This window comes from Paramisgurnus dabryanus, chromosome 2, assembly GCF_030506205.2.
Source record: "Paramisgurnus dabryanus chromosome 2, PD_genome_1.1, whole genome shotgun sequence".
Lineage (NCBI taxonomy): Eukaryota > Metazoa > Chordata > Actinopteri > Cypriniformes > Cobitidae > Paramisgurnus > Paramisgurnus dabryanus.
This window is the reverse complement of record NC_133338.1, coordinates 20,944,810-20,964,764: the sequence shown is the minus strand read 5'-3', so window position 1 is coordinate 20,964,764 and position 19,955 is coordinate 20,944,810. Positions and strand designations below refer to the sequence as shown.

The following is a 19,955-nucleotide window of genomic DNA, read 5'->3' as shown; positions in this document are numbered from 1 at the left end:
AAAAAAAAATGATACATTTACGTATAAATATTACTTGATTAAAATGTTGTATTGTATGAACTGTAGGTTTATAAGTTTTAGTAAACTTTTTTAGAAGTTTTATTGCATTTTTGTTACTGAAATCCAGCCTTCTGCTGGGATCAGGATAATCCTGCTTTTTGGGGTCAAACAAATCCCAATCTTACTAAAATGTTTTGAACAACCCATTTAAAAATTTTGATGTAATCCGATAAAGCCGAAATCCAAATGCATTATTTTTGAACAACTGGCCCCTGGTCTTTATGGATGGTTTGATCCACCTTTAAGTTGGGGAGGTCTGTTAAAATCCCGGAAGCTTAAAATAAGCAAGTGTGATAGTGATGCTTGCTTATAGGGGTAGTTCACCTTAAAATGAAAAGACAGTCATCATTTACTCACTCTCATGTTGTTACAAACCTGTACATATCTTCAATACCTACAGTATATGTATATGTGTGTGTATATGTATGTGTTAATGTGTATACATATGAATGGCCCCTACGCTAATAGGATTTTGTTTTCTTTCTTCATGTCTCGTCCTCGACCCCAAGGACAATGAGACAAACAGACCCAGTTCCGGTAAATGTGAAAGTCGGCACACCTCTGATTCTGATCTACTGGCTGACCTTCAACGTGATGCCCAGCTGATGCCTGACCAACGACCACCAGCAGAACCCCCTTAACCGCCGCTTAATCTCCTTATCCGTTTCAATGTGTGTGTGTGTGTGTGTGTGTGTGTGTGTGTGCGTATATATATATATATATATATATATATATATATATATATATATATATATATATATATATATATATATATATATATATATATCCCAAGGGTTTTTCCCTCCTAGGACTTTTTTACTTCCCCTGCTAAAAAATCTGGGGTTTTTTTCTCCTAGGGTTTTTTTTAACCCGGGGAGGCAGCCTTCTTGGGTTTAACTTAGCATCCTCTTCTTTACGGTATATTAGTAATACGCACGCTTATAATGTTGATTCATAGCCGCAGCAAATTTAGCTGCTTGTGCTATCGTGTATTATGTTGTGCTATCTGTCGATTTTCTGTGCTTTCCACTGCTTCTATTAATGTAAAGCTGCTTTGAAACAATCACCAATTGTGAAATGTGCCATATAAATAAAATTGAATTGAATATAGATTTCTTTGTTTTGATTAGAGGTTTGACGGATCACAAAACTCATTATTCGGATCACGTTACGTTTTTTTTTTTTTTTTGGAGGCACGGATCGGATTATTTTTCGGATCAAAAAAAATGGGTAGGAAAAATGTAATAACAAAGAAAGAAAGTTGTACCTTAAGTCAGGTCTAAAATTAGCGTTAGGTACAGAAATCGAATTAAATAAATGATAACACTTCACTGTGAATTAAATATAATAATTATTTTTTTAGAGTTACAGAAGTGATTTTCTTTTTGTCTTGGGCTGTTTGATTAACATTAATGACACAGACTTAAGTATGTTAATTGAGGTTACTGTCTCTTTAAGAGGAGCACCGACTGGTTTCCTCCTAAATCTATACATAAACTTAAGACATAAACAAATATTTTTATTAGAAAAAGAATACTGTGGAGATCATTTTGTTTGTATGTGCCCTTGTCAAAAAGTTCACTTGCTTTTTGAAATGCGTCTCTTCGTGTATGCACTGTTGAGTGCACTTAAATGGCCGCACACAGAGACGGAGGGTGAATTTCAAACGCCGCAGCATAAACAGTCGCTCCACATAAAAAGGTAACGTTATTTTTCATTGCTCTATTTACCAAATGTATTTTAATCAACTACAGTATGAGACAGAGCAGCGCATCTCCCTAAAGTTTACACATCAAGAATTCTGATCTTTGAAGGGATGGTCACGTCTGATTGGAGCTGGACCGGACGCATTCAACCGCATATGCGTCTGTGTACAGAAAACTGCTCACTTTAGGGCCTTTTTGCATTTAAATTGTTTCTAATCGCTTGAAAGATAACATTTGCAAGCCTTTGAAACATGGCAAATGATAAACTTTCCCTATTTTACTTTGTGTATTAATCCAAGAATTGCATGCGAGCCGAACTGTGGGTCATGATCGGATGAACTGTGATCCATTACAGCACTAGTTTTGATAAACACAAAAGAAGATATTTTGATAATGTTGGATCAGAAAGCCACATTCACATCCATATGTAGACGTCAGCGGGGCTTCTGATCGATTACAAAATATCTTCCATCCTGTTCATCAGAACTTTAAAATTTATACAGGTTTGTAACAACATGATAGTGAGTGAATGATAATAAAATTTTTATTGATAGTATTGGGTGAACTATCCCTTTAAACACCAAAAATGACAATATTTTAGTGACAGAAGAAAAACTGGCCATGTTTTTGATGTAAACAACCCAGTTTATTTATCTTTTCAACCACTGCAACCCACGGTTTCCATTAGAAGCCAGAAACGAAAAGTACAAGCAGACGTCACCTGGGTGACTTTCAATCCATGAAAAACTGTACAAAGAGAGTTCTTGTTATTATTTTATACAAATGACTAAAGCTTTTGCAGTCTACAGCTTACTGAATATGACAGTTTTCTGCACACTGAATATAACACTCCAAATTTAAAACATTTGCTTTGTTGTAAAACTCACTGCTTTAAAGAGAAAAGTACAGCCGGGCACAAACACACACAATCAAGGTAAAGCTTTAAAATGTGTACATTTGTAAACACTCACAGCATTGTGTCAAGACACCAATATTAGAAAAAAATCACAAACTCACATAGAAAAACATAAGCATACCTGTAGGTTATTACAAAAGGGAATGTGCAGCCTCAGCTTAAGCATTGAGGCACATAGAGCCAGAAAACCAAGCTCATTTACTTACAATAAAGCAGATTATTGGCTTACAAATATATATTCACAGCTGCTCACTGTACTATATGGCACATTTAACATCATCTAAGGATGAACCACAGTTTCAGACAGTAACAACACTGTATTGTTCACTGATGTTTTACACTAGAAGTCGGAGACAAAAACAATTGTATATCCTAAAAAAATCTGCAACTGAGATAAAACAGCAACAATCTGTGCTGCTAAACTGTTACCTGAGGGGCATCAAACTCAGGCAAAGACTGGACAATTCCTGTATCACATAATGTAAAAAATGTGTATATTCATATTTCAAATGAATGTTACTATTATGTCACGTTTTAATTCACTGAAACTGGTTTAAATTTTTTTATATATATTTTGGCTTTAAGGCAGTCACTGACTGTCCTAAAGCTTAGACACAAAAAATGTTTTAAATAAGCTACCCCAATTTCAAGACCTTCTGAAAAAGACTCTAAAAAATGTTCTGCAAATAAAATACATTAAGAATTACAATTGCAGTTTCTTCAGGAAGACCATTTTACATTCAAAAGTTCAAGCTCTCTGTTGTAGTACTGTTGGCTCCTCCTCCTGCTCCCTCTCATTGGTTGAGCTCACAGCACTTGAGCCCACAGGGCCGGCCCACCAGAGCACAAGAGCATTGTCTTTTCGGACACCATCTGAAGAAATCACATTTTCTTCTGAATCGGACTCTGATTTCTCGCTGTCAGATGGCCAGCAGAACTGCCGCTGACCACTGGAGGTCGCCAGCAGTGGCATAAAAGGGTGTACACTGCAAGAACGAATTCATGTAAAATTAGAGAGGCAGATTTTTAAAGAACTGCATTATTTTTCTGCACAACTATTTTCTAAATAATATCTTGATTGTACCTGATGCCATTAGTACAATCTCTGTGTGCCTGAAACTGCAACACAGGCTGCAGTAAATCTTCATTTCCATCAGGTGGCGCTGTGAGGGTGTCCCATACTGACACCACACCATCTGTGTCCCCACTCAGTAGATGCTGACCAGATCTATTTCAGACACACAAATATCAATATGACACAAACGCACAAACATACGCGGGGAAGCTCTAAATCTTGTTTGTCGTAATCGTAATACTACCGGTCCAGGTCAAAGTAGATACGCTGGTTGGTATCGACGCTCCTTTGCATGGAGAACAGAACCCGTCCCGGTTCTCGAAGATCCCAACACAGGATCTCAGAGTCCTGAGGCAGTGACACATAATATTAGGGCCTGACATGCTTGAAATTTCAATACATGCCAAAAATATCCTAGCGGCACATCATATTCAACACAAATTAAATTAAAGCTTTGCGGAGAGCTTAAAGGGACGCTCATTTTCCAGCCCCCCTAAAGTTAACATTTGAATTTTACCATTTTGGAATCCATTCAGCTGATCTCTGGGTCTGGCGGTACCACTTTTTGCATAGCTTAGCATAATCAATTGAATCTGATTAGACCATTAGCATTGCGCTAAAAAAACAACAACAAAGAATTTCGATATTTTTCCCATTTAAAACTTGACTCTTCTGTAGTTACATCGTGTACTAAGAACGATGGAAAATTAAAAGTTGCGATTTTCTAGGCAGATATGGCTAGGAACTATACTCTCATTCTGGCGTAATAATCAAGGACTTTGCTGCCGTAACATGGCTGCAGGAGGCGCAATGATATTACGCAGCGCCTGAAAATAGTCCCCTTGGTAACTTTCAATAGCAGGGGACTATTTTCGGACACTGCGTAATATCATTGTTTTTTGTGCGATGCTAATGGTCTAATCAGATTTAATGGATTGTGCTAAGCTATGCTAAAAGTGGTATCGCCAGACCAGGAGATCGGCTGAATGGATTTCAAAACAGTAAAAATCACTAGGGGAGCTGGAAAAGCATATTTTCCAAAAAAGTGGAGTGTCCCTTTAATAAATAGTTTAGGGCTTCTTTTTAACTTTGTGTTGATTTTATTGGTGATGAATTAAAAAATATTCTATTAACTTAATACAGTAATACTGTGAGACTTCAAAAAGCCGAATAACCATCTACCCTTGCACTGACCTTGCGTCCACCTGTGTACAGGTGATAGCCATTAGGTGAGAATAGCAGGTGTGTAAGGCCTCCATGGTGTCGGGTGGGCAGCAGAGCCAGGAGAGAGCCGTCCTCACAGGAGTAAATGCCAACTGAACGGGAATACGAGCCACAAGCGTACATGGACTGACACGGACTGAAGGCAATACAGGAGATGATGCCTGTTTGACCCTGTTTCTTGACTTCCAACAAAAGAAGAAGGGGTACAAAAAGAAGCAAATTAAAGATGCCTTCATTAGTTCGGGTTAACATTTCTACCACATGGCTAATGTTAAAGCAACACTAAAGAGTTATTGCTCTTTGCTCCCCCTACAGGCTAGACACGTAATTGTTCATTAGCACTGTCATAAATACTGCAGCATAGCTGGCTCTGATTGGATTGTAGGTCTGCCGTAAAGCAAGTTTTTGTAGTTTTCACTCGAACTACAGGACCACTACCCGACGGTTGGAAACTTCTTTAGTGCGGTTTTGGCCGATAGAGGGCTGCAAAGCGAATGTGAAGGTGCCATTCACCCTGTTTTGAGTGGATGAACCACTGAAACTTTTTTGGAAACATTATTTTAAGGTAAAAAAAAACTCTTTGGTGTTGCTTTAATAAGAAACTGTTGTTGTATGGATGCCAGACTTGGCAATCTTTTGGTTTGTGTCCATCCACATCCAAATTAAAACGGCGTGTGAAACAGCATTATATACATTTGTGGCGCTAGCGGTATCTTTCAACCCTTCAACAGTCTCATACACAAGCCTAAACAAAGATTATTTCTGTCAAATCCAAACCAATAATTACAATAGTGGTGTTAAAGTCAGTCTCTTCAAACACGCCAAGATAATTATATCCATAGTGACTGCTTCGATTATAGCCATGTTAGCGCAATCAAGCCAAATGTGTGTTTACCGTCACAAATGCGTTTGAAACCGATCCCCTCAAACAAACAAAAAACAATGAAATGAGATTACAGGCATTCCACACAAGCCAGCCATCTTAAAGATCTCCATCGAAGCCCTTTTAAAGCGTGGGAGAGATTATTCTTCTACATAAATAAAGTCTCTCACCCATGGTAGGCCTCTCTTCACACTCTCTCCCGGGACGTTCGGTGTGGAAGACCCTGACGATTTTATCGAAACCACAGTAGAGCTGAGAGCCATCCGGTGAGAAACAAAGGGAATGGGCCGCCGTCAGCTCATCCAAGTGGTTGTAGGGTCGAAACGATGCACGGAGGTCTCCGTAGAACGCGTCCCATATGTGGACCGGGTTGTCCCGGCTACTGCTGGCAATGCTGAAACAAGAAAACGTATCTGTTACTGTGCTGCGCTTCAAAATCTAAAAATCACCTGAGCCAATTTATTATTATTATTTGGGGAAATACAAGGTTTTACAGAAACATCAGTCAGCCTGGCTTCCCTCCAGGCCGGCAACACAAAAGAGCCATTAACAATAGATCCAATGTTCTGTCTCTACAGTGGATAATGAGAAACTACGCCAAATGACTTGAGTCAAGATAGACAAAAAATGAATGACCTGAATACTAAGCACCTCCCCTGGAGGGAACCAATCCAAAGTCAGAGTTAATGATCAACCCCTGTGGACGTTCTTACAGCTCTTCAGCCAACACCGACAGCTAGAACATTACGCTTATGAAAGGATGAAAGGGCAAAGCTTTAAAAAAGGCATTTTAATGTATTTTAAACACCTGTAAACAAAAGCTCGAACCTGTTGGAAGACGCACACTGTTAGCGCACATCCTTTGAGACGCAGAGAGTATGCGGTTTCGTCCTTGGCCTCATGACTTGTTGCTCTTCTCATGCATGTTGTTTTTGGACGCCGCAGGGCGGATTCAGTAATACCAAAACAACATTTGATACACAGTTGAAAGAGCCCTTGGTGCTAACCTGCCGGTTATCTGTAATGACTGCCATTGATTCGGACTAATGTCTGCGTTTCTCCCACGCGTCAAAGTAAAGACATTCAACAAGAGATAGAAAGGAAGAATAAGATCCTCTGATATCATCCCCCACGATTCCAAAACTACTACTATTACTAATAGCAAACACACAGAGGACTATAAATTAAAGTAATAACCCACTGGAGGCCGTGTCTTACATTGATTTTGCCTTTGTATGAATGCCAAGCAATGCAGCCACTTTGTGCAAAGGATGAGACGAGGCTCATCAGCACGAATCATTGTAAGAACATCAAACACAGAAATGTTGATCTGAAACAACAACAGGAGCTTAATTAAACACGGTCTTTTTAAACACAGATGCCATGTCTTTGGAAATTCTAACCCGAGTCCATCTGTAAGCCACGGGTAATTAAAAAGCGACTGTGGAATCTCTTGGCAAGTGGATCATTTGACCTTAAGAGGATAATTCACCCAAAATTAAAATACTGTCATTAAATCACTCTCATGTCACTTAAAACTTGCATTAAGCTGTATCCTTTGTGGGATACCAAGATGTACAAAGTATGATGACATTACAGAGGAGAGTTATTTTAAGTAAAAAATAAAAAATAAAATGGTCTGTCCACAAAGCTAACATTTGGCTTGAAGTATACATTTATGTTAAAGGTGCACTGTGTAACTTTTAGAAGGATACACATAACTCTATTATCAGTAGGGCTGCACAATTAAATGTAAATCACGATCTTGATTCATACATAAATGCGATCTTCTTTCTAAATGATGGCGATTCACTTGGATGTACAGTATTTCCCTGTATTCACATATTTACTTTACAACAATTCAAGATACTATACAGTCAAACTTGGTGGTCACACTCAAACAGTGTAAAACCAAACCCTATTCATTCACCAATCACACCTGATTGTTTCTTTCCTCTGTCTTACTTTAAGGTCCATTTTCTTAAAAAAAAAAAAAAAATCCAGACAATTTACCCACCACCATGTCATCCAAATGTTGATGTCTTTCTTTGTTCAGTCGAGAAGAAATTATGTTTTTTTGAGGAAAACATTCCAGGATTTTTCCAATTTTAATGGACTTTAATGGACCCCAACATGTAACAGTTTTAATGCAGTTTAAAATTGCCGTTTCAACGGAGTTTCAAAGGACACTAAATGATCCCAAAAGAGGCCACTTTTAAACCACAACTTCTCGTCTATCTCCGGTTCTGTGGCGATCCAGCGCGACCTCACGTAATTGCGTAATGCCGTGGAAAGGTCACGTGATACATATATAAAACGCACATTTGCGGACCATTTTAAACAATAAACTGACACAAAGACATTAATTAGCATCTTTCGACATACAACGTTGGAACGGTCCTCTTTCTCCACACTTGTAAACACTGGGGTGTTGTTTCAAATACATCATCCGTGACCTCTTGAGGTGATGACGATAAGGTCGATAAGGTCGCACTGGCGCATCACAGGACCGGAGATAGACGAGAAGTTGTGGTTTAGAAGTGCATATTTTTTTTTCTTGTTCCTTATACCTCGTTTGGGATCGTTTAGAGTTCTTTGAAACTCTGTTGAAACTGCAATTTTAAACTGCATTAAAACTGTTATGTGTTGGGGTCCATTAAAGTAACAATGAAGACAGTCAATGAAGAAACAGCTTGGCCAGTAAACCGACAAATGAAGAAGCAGCAGCAGCTTGTTGTGTATGTTTTGAGAAAACCAGCAGTGATGGAAGTAAAAAAACAGCGTCTTTTGTTGCAGTTTCATCTAAATCACTCCTCAACTTGGCCCATCTTTGTTCTGAATGTCGCAAACGGAAATACCTATGACACATGGATTGAGTGGACCAATCACAGCGCTTGTGGTCAGCGTAGAACTGACACCCTGTTTAAAATTTGGCGAGGTGCACGTCAGGCTACACAGGCTACGGATAATACAGCGAAGACCTTTTAAATTGGTTGCACGATTATAAACTGGACTTTATTCTGCTGTCACTCGCATTTGATAAATTTGATATATTATGGTAAGTTGACGGTACTACCCATTGACTCCCATAGTATTTGTTTTTCCTACTATGAAAGTCATGGGGGACCATCAACTGTGTGCTTGCAATCATTTATCAAAATATTTTCTGAAACACAAACAGGTTTAGAATAACATGGGGTTAACTTAAAGATCACGTTCTTCCAGATACCATTTTTTAAACTTTAGTTGGTGTGTAATGTTGATGTTAGAGTATAAATAATACCTACAAAATGATAAAACTCAAAGTTCACTGTCAGGCGATATATTTTCTTTAACAGAATTCCCATTTTTAAGCCTCCAGTGAACGGCCGGTTTGGACTACAGCCCTGCTTTAATGATGTCAGTAGAACAGTTTTTTGACTCAACTCCGCCCACAGGAATACGTCTGTCGTCAGCTACGCTCAAACGGCTCTGCTAAGCTAAGCTGCTGTCAAATCACAACACGCATTTATGTTTTAGGACAGTGAAAATAGCACTACAGAGAAAAGTTTTTTTTTACAAGTGAAACATGAACACATGTTATATTGTGCACTGTAAACACAAACAAACATTCAAAAAAACAGGAAGAACGGGACCTTTAACTATCCCTTTAACAGTCAATCATTCAGATAAACTCACAAGCATGTGTCTGGGTCCATGGAACTCATCTTTGGGAACCAGCAGTAGTCATAGATGGTTTCTCCTTCTGCCATCTTCAGCACTGGACTCTGAGTGCACATCAAGAAGAAACAGTGTTATGAGGTCGTTTTCTGTCTAAAGTCTTTCCACACAGCTTCTTATGGCATTAAAATTCATAGTTTTGGAAGCAAAGATGTGAAAAGTGCCTTCTCAACATATAGAGAGGCAATTGTAAAGCAGAATCCTCTTTAAAGGGACAGTAAGTAGGATTTACCCCCATCTAGTGGAGAAATTTTATTTAGCATTCAAATGAATAGTGCTCCCTAGCACCTCGCTTTTCCAAATGCGTGTTGCAACTACGCTAACCGTTATGTACTCACTGATCTCCTTGTCGGTTTCAGCTGGTTCACTTGTTTGAATGAAAACGCGTTGTGGAAACGCATTGGTAGGCTAGTGCTTTTTGTCCCTCTCCGCTATTATAGTTTATCAGTAAGGCGGAACGACATGGAAGCCTCCTTGGACTTCAACGTTTAATGTAAATAAAGAAAAGAAATTCTAAGCTGAGGTCATTTGACACCAATGAGGACATATTTATGAATAAAGACATTGATTTGGATTAATAAAAGACTTAAAATCCTACTTACAGTCCCTTTAAAGTACGTTTGAACACTGGACCACATCAGACTTTTTACTTTAGAAAATCTAAATGATATTAAGCACTAGACAAAAGATAAACAGAGAATCTGATCATTTAGGTAAAACTGGAGTTAGATCTGGTTGGCAGACTGACCATCTCAGAGAGCATGTCCCAGCGACTGCTGTATAGCTCAGGTGGGAGGTTATACACACGGAGAACATTATCAGCACTGTTTGAGACAATGCAGGAACCATCTGGAGCCCTGCGGTAAGAAGTAAAAACAGAGAAGTATTAGATTTTACATTAGCATTTGCATTAATGCATTTGGCAGACACTCCTAACCAAAGTGACGTACATTGCATTCAACAATAATTTTTATCATCACGTACATTTCCTGGGAATCAAACTCATAATCTTGGCATTGTTAGCGTTTTGCTCTACTGTTCTGCTTGGCCAGAATCTGCTCTCTGTGATATAGTCTGGACAATACAATGATCAAAAGTGTGTAGCTTTGTGAATTATCACCATTTGCAGCCTCTGAGGTAATTCTCAGTGGTGTGGGTGTACTCAGCCCAGGAGCCCGTCAGCATCTGTGGATTCTGGCTGAACTCGAGGCCATGACTGCAAATACAGAATAAAAAAAAGCAATACCTTAGTGCAATTATCACATCACACTTAAAGTACAGATGTTACGATATAAAACATAACCAGCACACTCACTAATGCTGCTCTGTAGAAATGTCCTCTGGACTCTTCTCCTCCTCCTCCTCGGTCTCATCTACTCTTTCTTCCTCGGTCTGTGCGAGCACTTCTTTCTTCTCTTCTCCATTTTCATGCCATTTCACCTCTGTTTCCACTTCCTGTCCTTGAACAGCACTTGCCATTTCAATTTCTGAATGAATGGCCACTAAAAAGATACAATTAAATACAAACACTGTAATTGACAGTTGATATGTCAGTTCAGTATGAGACTTTACTAAACGCTTTAAAACGAAACAAGTGTCGCTCATTTGACTTAAACTGGGAACTTAAAACAATCAAATTTATCAAAACAATTTATATGGGTTAAAGGGATAGTTCACCCAAAAATTTTAATTCTTTCATTATTTACTCATCAGGGTTTCCCGCAGCACTTTTCAGTTCGGGAGGCCCACCTAAGCTGGGATACCCTACCACCTAAACTAGGTCGTCCCCAAAAAAAAATGGCCACATGACCGAAATGAGAGAAAGACATGGTCCGTCACTGTCTGGAGGAAAACTAGCCTGTTGATAAACAGTTTTAATTCATTAATAATCAAGTATGTGTTCATTTTCTGTCATAGTTTCTTCAAAATTGAGTTTTATTTCAGTGTTATTTTCATCATGAAGGGTACGCCCCGCCCCTTTGATTGCCACGCCCCCGGCCCGCCCACCTGTACAACCCTACCACCTTAACTAATAAATTTTCTGCGGGAAACCCTGCTCATCATCATGTTGTTCTAAACCGGTTTGAAATTCTTTTTTCTGATTAACACTAAATATTTTGATAAATGATGGTAAGCTGACAGCTGATTGTAATAACTGATTTCCATAGTTTAGTAGGAAAAACAAATACGATGAAATTCAGTGGGTACCATAAATTACGAAGGAGGATACGGGCCAAGCTAAAATAAAAAATAAAACCATCTCGAGATTAAAGTCATTAAAATGCGAGAATAAAGTCATTATTTAACGAGAAAAAAGTCAGAATAAATATAATTTAGAGAATAAAGTCGTTATTTAACGAGAAGTAAGTTGTTATTTAACGAAAATAAAGTCGTAAAATTTCGAGAATGAAGTCAAATCAGTTTAGGCCTATTCTTTTCATTGTTTACTGCATTAAGACAGTGATATAAATACACTTAATTCACTACACAGTACACAATATATTATTAATAAGCATGTCAAGCAGAAAAGCAAAAAATGTGCTCGTTTTCATTAAAGGAAACAAACGTGCACTTTAGTGGTTTGTGTTCTTATTCTGGGATCTTCTGCTTGCCTGTACACAGAATGTTTTATTAATAAAATGTTTGCTGAATATTACTGTGTATTCAATGTTGATGTTGTCTTTTAGGGTTATACTTAGTAAAGATTTTGCTTTCATGAGAACAAGCCTAAAATGAAACGTCTACTCGTTGCATTTCTCTCAATTGTTAGTTCACAAAGCCACAGAGACTTTCCATTTCTCCCTCGGCCATACGATTAATATCCCTTATCACCTGTTCACTTTTATTTACAGTAGGTGCGCCTTCATGTGCGTAACTTTCCTTACGAAAATTAACCATGAAAACCAAAAAAACATGATAACTGTAGTAAAACTGTGGTAACCACAAAATAACCAGGGTTTTGACAATCATGGTTTTCAAAAACCATATAGTTAAACCATGGTTAGTGTAGTAAAACCATGGTTTTGCTAATAGTAATCAATACACCAAAAAAAAACATGGTTACTATACTTTTACCAAATTAAAACCATGGGTAATTTTCGTAAGGGTTTACCCTACCCAATTAACAAAACCCTTTATTCATTTTACAATATTCTGTTCATTGCATGCCTGTTTTATTAAGGTGTGCACCGAGTTTTGTTTGTTCACATTATCTCCCCCCATATTGTCTTTTATAAGAGGGAGATTCCATAAAATTGCCTTTCTAAGCGCATATCCTTCATATTATTTTATTAATTAAACAGGTATGTAATTTGGTATCTGCTTTGCAGATCTGCGACTTTATTCTTGTTAAATAACGACTTTATTCTCGAAATTATATTTATTCTGACATTTTTCTCGTTAAATAACGAACTTATTATCAAAATTATATTTATTCTGACATTTTTCTCGTTAAATAACGATTTTATTCTCGAAATTATATTTATTCTGACATTTTTCTCGTTAAAAACCGACTTTATTCTTGAAATTATATTTATTCTGACATTTTTCTCGTTAAATAACGACTTTATTCTTGAAATTATATTTATTCTGACATTTTTCTCATTAAATAACGACTTTATTCTTGAAATTATATTTATTCTGACATTTTTCTCGTTAAATAACGACTTTATTCTTGTTAAATAACGACTTTATTCTCGAAATTATATTTATTCTGACATTTTTCTCGTTAAATAACAACTTTATTCTCGTTAAATTACAACTTTATTCTCGAAATTATATTTATTCTGACATTTTTCTCGTTAAATAACGATTTTATTCTCGAAATTATATTTATTCTGACATTTTTCTCGTTAAATAACGATTTTATTCTCGAAATTATATTTATTCTGACATTTTTCTCGTTAAATAACGACTTTATTCTTGAAATTATATTTATTCTGACATTTTTCTCATTAAATAACGACTTTATTCTTGAAAATATATTTATTCTGACATTTTTCTCGTTAAATAACGACTTTATTCTCGTTAAATAACGACTTTATTCTCGAAATTATATTTATTCTGACATTTTTCTCATTAAATAACAACTTTATTCTCGTTAAATTATGACTTTATACTCAAAATTATATTTATTCTGAATTTTTTCTCGTTATATAATGACTTTATTCTCGAAATTATATTTATTCTGACATTTTTCTCGTTAAATAACGACTTTATTCTCGAAATTATATTTATTCTGACATTTTTCTCGTTATATAACGATTTTATTCTCGAAATTATATTTATTCTGACATTTTTCTCGTTAAATAACGATTTTATTCTGAATTTTGTTCTCGTTAAATAACGACTTTATTCTCGAAATTATATTTATTCTGACATTTTTCTCATTAAATAACAACTTTATTCTCGTTAAATAACGACTTTATTCTCGAAATTATATTTATTCTGACATTTTTCTCGTTAAATAACGACTTTATTCTTGAAATTATATTTATTCTGACATTTTTCTCATTAAATAACGACTTTATTCTCAAAATTATATTTATTCTGACATTTTTCTCGTTAAATAACGATTTTATTCTTGAAATTATATTTATTCTGACATTTTTCTCGTTAAATAACGACTTTATTCTTGTTAAATAACGACTTTATTCTCGAAATTATATTTATTCTGACATTTTTCTCGTTAAATAACAACTTTATTCTCGTTAAATTACTACTTTATTCTCGAAATTATATTTATTCTGACATTTTTCTCGTTAAATAACGACTTTATTCTCAAAATTATATTTATTCTGACATTTTTCTCGTTAAATAACAACTTTATTCTCGTTAAATTACTACTTTATTCTCGAAATTATATTTATTCTGACATTTTTCTCGTTAAATAACGACTTTATTCTCAAAATTATATTTATTCTGACATTTTTCTCGTTAAATAACGATTTCATTCTCGAAATTATATTTATTCTGACATTTTTCTCGTTAAATAACGACTTTATTCTTGAAATTATATTTATTCTGACATTTTTCTCGTTAAATAACGACTTTATTCTTGAAATTATATTTATTCTGACATTTTTCTCGTTAAATAACGACTTTATTCTCGTTAAATAACGACTTTATTCTCGAAATTATATTTATTCTGACATTTTTCTCATTAAATAACAACTTTATTCTCGTTAAATTACGACTTTATTCTCGAAATTATATTTATTCTGAGATTTTTCTCGTTAAATAACGACTTTATTCTCGAAATTATATATATTCTGACATTTTTCTCGTTAAATAACGTCTTTATTCTCGAAATTATATTTATTCTGACATTTTTCTCGTTAAATAACGACTTTATTCTCGAAATTATATTTATTCTGACATTTTTCTCGTTAAATAATGACTTTATACTCGCATTTTAATAACTTTAATCTCGAGATGGTTTTATTTTTTTATTTTAGCTTGGCCTTAATCCTCCTTCGTAATAAATAGAGTGCTTACCATCATTTATCAAAATATCTTCATCATTTATCGCAATACTTCCATAATATTTGTTTTCCTACAATGGAAGTCAATCAGCTGTGTGCTTAACATCATTTATCAAAATATCTTCTTTTGTGTTAATCAGAAAAAAGAAATTCATACAGGTTTAAAACAACATGAGGATGAGAAAATGATGACAGATTTTTCATTTTTGGGTGAACTTTTCCCTACAGCAGCAATAATAAAAATATGTACAATGCGACTCTTATGAGAATTATGGTTTACTGCAGTAGTTTTTTTATTGAGCAATGATTACATTTGTACTACAGTTTTACTACAAATAACTAATATTTGCTTATGGACATTAATGCAGGGAGATGGGCTCCCCCTGCTGTATATAAAACATCTTTTTGTATTTAAAGCTCCTCTTTTAATATCTCTCTCTATACAAGTGATCAAAGTGATTCAGTGTGATACAAATATTGCATTGTTTCTTTCGTCGTGTTTTACCCAAGTAAATGTCTGCTTCCAAGATGTTAAATAATATACATCGATGAAAATATATTTCAGTAAATGAGGGTGAAGAACTGGCCCGATCGGGCAAGTGACAATACTTTTGACTGGCCCGAACGTCTTTCACGCTTCCCCCGGGCCACCGGGCAGTACTTTATGTTGAGCCCTGATACATGCACACTGGGCATGCATCTACGTACAGGTGTTATAGTTATTATTACTCTAATTATAGCTTGCCTCTTGCGCATGTATGCAGCCACAGCCACCTTTTCAGCCATTTGTAGTGAATTACATAACTGAGACCATGGGGCCGGTTGCATAAACTTCTTAGACTAATCTTAAAAGTTAGTCATCATCCAAATATTATTAGACTGATTAGCCATAACTAACTGCTAGTTAATCAGACTCATTCTTCTAAACAAAGTCTTAACTTCCTGGCTGTTTACGCAACCGGCCACTGGTGTGAGTTTATGCTGCGGCTGGTCATCGTTATGATAGGGTTTGATGAATCAGGAAAGGATATGCAATGATCTGGAAGACCCAGTCTGGGACCGAATGTGGGCACTGGGCAGACAGTTTCTAGTCTTCAAGTCTTGTGATCTTCCATGTCAATCAACTTGCACATCAGCATGACTCAAACTGATTACCTGGCTTTCTGGTAATTCAAACTAGTTAGTGACAATGCATGCTTCTACCTTTACATTATAATGTGCTGTAGAGGACTAACCATGAAATAAATAATATGCAAAACATTTATTTCTGCTCCAAATAATCATATCCAAAAACTTTACAATTACAGCTACCTATGCATTTAGCAGATGCTTTTATACAAAGCGACCCATGATGCACACCCAATTTTCACCAGTATGTGACTGAACTGAACCCATTTGATCTTTGTGCTTGTAACACAATGCATTACCAACTGAGCTCCAGAAAGACACCTTAAAATCCATGCAAAGATTAACAAGCTCAACATTTAAGAGACACCTTTAATGATTTAAAACAGGCTGGATTAACTAGCAAGGGTACCACATTTGGTCCAAACATGGGGCTTATATCACATAATAGCCAAATATGACTCTGAAATGACCTCACCCTCTTCTTCTGTCTCAGCATTCCCATGGCTTCCAGTCAAATCTGCTGCATGCTCAACAAGCGATTCTGTGGTGGGTAAATCGAGACACGCGTGCTCCAGTCGAGGTTGTTTAGCTGCCGGTGGTGCTTCCATATCGTCCTTCACCTGTTCCAGGTGACAAGCCCCATGAGGTGGTTCACCATCAGCTTCTGCCTCCTGCCCCGCAGCACCATCACTGGTCTCTCCTGCACCTGACATCCTGTCTTGACAGGTCGAAATGTCTTGTGGCTTTCTTCTTCTGTACTAGGCTTCGATGTCTTAAGACACTGATGTGTTTTCAGTTTTCTTGAAATTTCATGAATGTCGAAGAACTCATCACAATACTAAACAAAACTGTAAAGCACACAAAAAAGAATGATTCAATGGACTTAGTAATGAAAAAACACCATTTTGTTTTTTTAATTTGGCAGACACTTATATGCAAAGTGACGCAAGGATTACTTTTTTGGACTGCTGAATAAATGAACTGGCCAAAAATTGTTTCTGTTAATGAAACATGTAGCAACATCTATAATCCCCATTAAACTAAAGAATGAAGAAAAAAATCGCATTTAGCAGTGCGTTAGCAGCGCAAAGGACATTGGTTCGATCATAGGAAACACACACACACATACTGATAAACTCTATGCACTGTAAATAGCATTGGGATAAAGCGTCTGACAAAATGCATGAATGTAAAGTACGACTACAAATATGGGTGAAAACACTATTTGCATAGGTATCCCCAACAGGTAATGAATTGCAACAAAATCCACAATTATAACACGACAAGTAAATTTTGATTTGATTGAACTATTCCAACAGACACTCTAAGTTACCTGTTGTTGTTGTTGTTGTTCTCGGTCTTTAGTTGAAATGCGCATAACCGTAGGAATCTTGAGCTCTGGACAAAAAGATCTTCTTCAACATATATGGTTTATTATATTGTTAAAGCGCGTCTTTGATGGGCTTTGCGCTAGAGCAACGCGTACTGTCAACAAAAACTCACGGTGCGTATTTGTAATCACAGGGCGCCGCCATGCCCGCGCAACACATGTTGCCAGGTCACCTGACTCTCGCGAGATTTGGAACATTTTCTGTTTTAGCACCGAGCATCATAGATATGTATATAAAGGCTAGATGGCTCGTCCGCGCTGATGGCCAATTGAGTGGAACGTCCGCATTTTGGCGGCCATCTTAGGACAGGGCGCTCGCTCACTCGTAGCATTGAGTTTTAATGATGCAGGTACTTTTAAATGACCATAACTTGCTTAATTTTTTACCGATTTTCAAACGGATTGGTTTGTTATAAACGTCAAAGATGTACCTATGACACTGAATACGTATACTAAAAATAAATAAAAAATTCATGAAACATGTTAAAGCATCCAGAATTATAGCCACGTTAATAACGTTTGTAAAAAACCAAACCGTTTGTAAATCCGTCAAGAATTCAGCAAGTTACGAGCATTTTAGTTGGCGTATGCCACTCACCTTCCGTCCACAGCAGGAGGGAGCAGCACTATGGCAGCACTGACCTAAGATGGCCGCCAAGTGACGACACAGCTGACTCCGCCTTGAGCCATCTAGCCTTTATATACATATCTATGCCGAGCATAATGCTCGTGGTCTATGTTCATGGTATTTTAATACTGTTATGTATATATGTATGATTTGTTTTTCTTGGGGCCATTTTTATTGTTAAATTCTTGAAAGTAGATATATTTAATCTACGTTCATCATGTTTTTTCTAACGCTCTTTTCACAAGCAAATTGTATGCAGCGGATTTATAAATGACATTACCCAAGAACGCTAGGTGGCAGTAAAAAATCTCTGTCTGAAGACATTTAATACTTATATCACTACATTTACGTTAATTTGCAGATGATTTTATCTAAGGTATTATCTTGAGCTGCTAAAGCAACAATACTATATTAGGGTTAGTTGACTAAAATGTTTTTATGATCTAAAAAACGTTTGATGTGGACAAATAGCTAGGGTGATTTTAGCAGCCCAGTGTGATACATTAAAAGCTGGTTGACACAATAACAAATGCTGGATCCCAAACCGCCTACTTCCATATAGTACGCAAAGTAGCGCTTTTTACGTACTATATAGTATGGAAGTAGGCGGTTTGGGATCCAGCTAAAGACTACATTTTTGTGGGTGCCTAAAGGTTAGAAGAAGACCACCCTCTATCTGCTGCGTGACATTTGTGAAATATCTTCTTTTATTATTTATTAAAATTAAAAACTCTTCAGTAAAATTTCAAATTGGTGTCATTCAGCAATTGATTTATAGGGATTGTTAATGTACGTCACCGCAGTGTTGCATTATGGGACGTGGGCGCCATGTTTAGAGGCACCGCCGACCGCTATGCCATTTAATTGTGGGTGTGTTAAGCTAAAACTAGGTAAACTTGAAGAAGAACCGAAGAAATTTAGGAGTTTGAAAGAAAAAGAGAAGGGACCCTATCGGGAGAAACTAAGTGCTACTGCCAAAAAACTTTATTTGGACAAATAAACAACAGATCCATGTGATTTAGCAGCCCATGACTGGATTACGGATCCAGACGCACTACCTCCGCTCACATATCTGTTATTATTACCTTGTTTTTGGATTGAGTGCATACACTTTGCAGGAGTTTAAGAGCTATAAATCCCTTCAAGCTCATAGTAAGATGACATTCTTCTTTCGGAGTTTTATGACGGTTGGCAAACCAGCTAAAAGATATATGCCATTTACTTACAATGTATACGTATCTTAATGAATCTATAAAAAATATCCGTTTTATTCTGTGCAATGAATCAACACATGTATATAAGATGGCTCTTCTGTTCTTGGCCAAGTTATTAAAACAAACAAAATGCTAAATATTCAGCTAACGTTATGTTATTTCAAAGAGTCACAAGCAGTGGGTTTGAGCAGTTGCATTTAATAAAAAATATTTGTTATAATCGTCAAAATTGTCTAAAGATTTATTTTTATAACTCTTGTGGTTATGTTGATCAGAAATGAATGAATAACGTTACATAATTTACATTTACAAGTTAGTTTGACAGTGTTAGCATAAAAACAAGACAATTTAAGTGGTTCTGCTTTTATTAATCACAAATTACTGAATGACTGAAAATGCAGCAAACACACTCTATAGCTGATGCAGGGATTTTTTTGAAAAGTAAAAGTTTTTTCTCCTGATTGCGGCAGGCAAACCACGCGATCCGGCGTCTTTTCGTCAGCTCCTCCACCGGCTTCCCCCAAATAA

At 36.4% G+C, this 19,955-nt stretch overlaps 1 protein-coding gene across 1 annotated transcript; it reads right to left on the bottom strand.

Annotated features, from left to right (window-relative positions):
- Positions 1 to 2,705: 2,705 nt before the first annotated feature.
- Positions 2,706 to 17,753, bottom strand: wrap53 (WD repeat containing, antisense to TP53). The gene is made up of 11 exons (XM_065248622.2): positions 17,529 to 17,753; positions 16,671 to 17,043; positions 10,900 to 11,086; positions 10,705 to 10,800; positions 10,333 to 10,441; positions 9,543 to 9,631; positions 6,035 to 6,258; positions 4,952 to 5,163; positions 4,002 to 4,105; positions 3,767 to 3,910; positions 2,706 to 3,668 (listed from the first exon to the last, which is right to left on the bottom strand). Exons 2-11 carry the CDS (start codon positions 16,906 to 16,908, stop codon positions 3,431 to 3,433), a joined length of 1,641 nt encoding a protein of 546 aa, XP_065104694.1. The 5' UTR covers positions 16,909 to 17,043; positions 17,529 to 17,753; the 3' UTR covers positions 2,706 to 3,430.
- Between the last annotated feature and the right edge of the window lie 2,202 nt (positions 17,754 to 19,955).